Consider the following 1801-nt stretch of genomic DNA (forward strand, 5'->3'; position numbering starts at 1 on the left):
CATCCTTCTTTTCTGATGCACTGTAACCTGTTTGCCTCATGTTTGACATTCTTTTGTTCTTCTGGGCCACCACTAGGGGTTACTTCTGTGTGTTTGTTTTTTTTTTTAAGGGCTAGCCATACAATAGGCAACCATGCCACTAGGGACTGACTACCAGTTTGCCAACAAAAGCTTCATTGCTGGGCAGCAGCATCAAGACAATCCTTAAACTTCAGGTACAGGTTCACCAGGTTGTAAGCAACATTTTCTTCTTGTTCAGCCACCAGTTTGTCACAGGATTGCTCCACAAGACAGCAGAGAATTTTGGCCCTGCCTACTCTTCCACTCAGTGCGGTCAAAGAAAAAGAAAGCTCCCCGGGCAGGGTTCGAACCTGCGACCTCACGGTTAACAGCCGTGCGCTCTACCAACTAAGCTACCGAGGATGACCTACCCTCACCCTCCTGAAAACTCATACTCTGTTCTTTTCGTTCAAGACCCCTGATCTTGCTTTCGTTTGGATCGTCACTCTGTTGGCCTTGTATGTTATGCAACTACAGTGGTATTGCCCTGCCTGATATATATATCTTTAGGCCTGTGATCGTTGCCAGGCAGCGGAAATGGTGCATAGTTTGGATTTCTGGTACGCGTAAGCCGAGCGTAGAGTTTATGCTAACACAACAAGCAAACACTCGATCGGTGCTGCTCCTGTTCGCCAACCTACGCCCAGGCCACGACGCTGTCGTAACTGTTGTATTTCACCACCACGTGCCCGCAGCTCTACGCGCACTCTACACCACCCTGCCAACGTTCCAAACATCCTCACCAAATCACCAATTGAGAAGATGCGAAGGTGCGCCACTGCGTCTGGACTCCGGGGCTTGCGATCTCTCCCTCGCCATGAGAGCGGTACGACACCCGACCACTGAATCACTGCATCTCGCTTTTATGCCGCGGTCTTCCCTTTGCGTTAATATTAATCCGATTTAATCGCACAGGCTCATTTCTGTTGCGACATGCCAGCACGGACACACCGAAACCGTACAGCCCCTCCTCCCCAATCCAAGCTTTTTCAATTTGTAATAATTATTTATTCATTTCTTTATTTTTAATTGTTCGATTTCGATTTTTATTTAGTTATTTATTTATGTGTTCTACGGTGACGTGGGGCCATATCGTCGTGCCAGGCCGACGGCGGTGGTGATGATGAACCTGGGTGGCCCGGAGACCCTCAGCGACGTCCGACCCTTCCTACAGCGCCTCTTTTCTGACCAGTACGCCATCTTCTTCTTCTACTTCTTCTACTTCTTCTACTTCTACTTCTTCTACTTCTTCCTTCCTCTCGTTGTGGCAGCTGACGACGCGTGTCTGCCACGCGGTGATCGCCGCACGTGCGTGTGCGGTGTCTGCCACGCGTGCGTGTGTGTTGTGTGTTGTGTGTTTTGTAGGGAAATCGTGCAGATGCCCTTCCCTCAAAAGTTTCAGGAGAACGTCGTAGGTCCCTGGATCGCCAAACGAAGGCACGTCGCACACGACACGACACGCGCACGACACGACACGCACACGACACGCACACACGACACGAACACGACCAACGACACGCACACGACGCCATCGTCTGATTGGGGGGGAGCAGGTCGCCGCGGATTGAGAAGCAGTACGCGGAGATCGGGGGCGGGTCGCCCATTCGCAAGTGGACCGAAGCGCAGGCCCGCCAGATGGAGAAGCTCCTCGACCAGTCCTCCCCCGCCACCGCGCCCACAAAGGTACGACCCGCCGCCTCTTTGTCCACCCCCCCCCCCAACATGTATGTGTGTCGTGCGT

The 1801-nt window shown here is 52.4% G+C and overlaps 1 protein-coding gene across 1 annotated transcript in view; it reads left to right on the forward strand.

The window, feature by feature from the left end:
• Positions 1-822: 822 nt before the first annotated feature.
• The window catches only part of ACA1_128240 (ferrochelatase), a gene marked incomplete at both ends in the record, with an annotated part of 3535 nt that continues 2556 nt past the window's right edge, over positions 823-1801 (forward strand). The window contains 3 exons of the mRNA XM_004338923.1: positions 823-830; positions 1165-1251; positions 1614-1743. Of these exons, the coding sequence (XP_004338971.1) occupies positions 823-830; positions 1165-1251; positions 1614-1743 (225 nt within the window). The remainder of the gene's footprint in view (positions 831-1164; positions 1252-1613; positions 1744-1801) is intronic.

This window comes from Acanthamoeba castellanii (genome assembly GCF_000313135.1).
Source record: "Acanthamoeba castellanii str. Neff unplaced genomic scaffold scf7180000084697, whole genome shotgun sequence".
NCBI classification, from domain to species: Eukaryota; Discosea; order Longamoebia; family Acanthamoebidae; genus Acanthamoeba; species Acanthamoeba castellanii.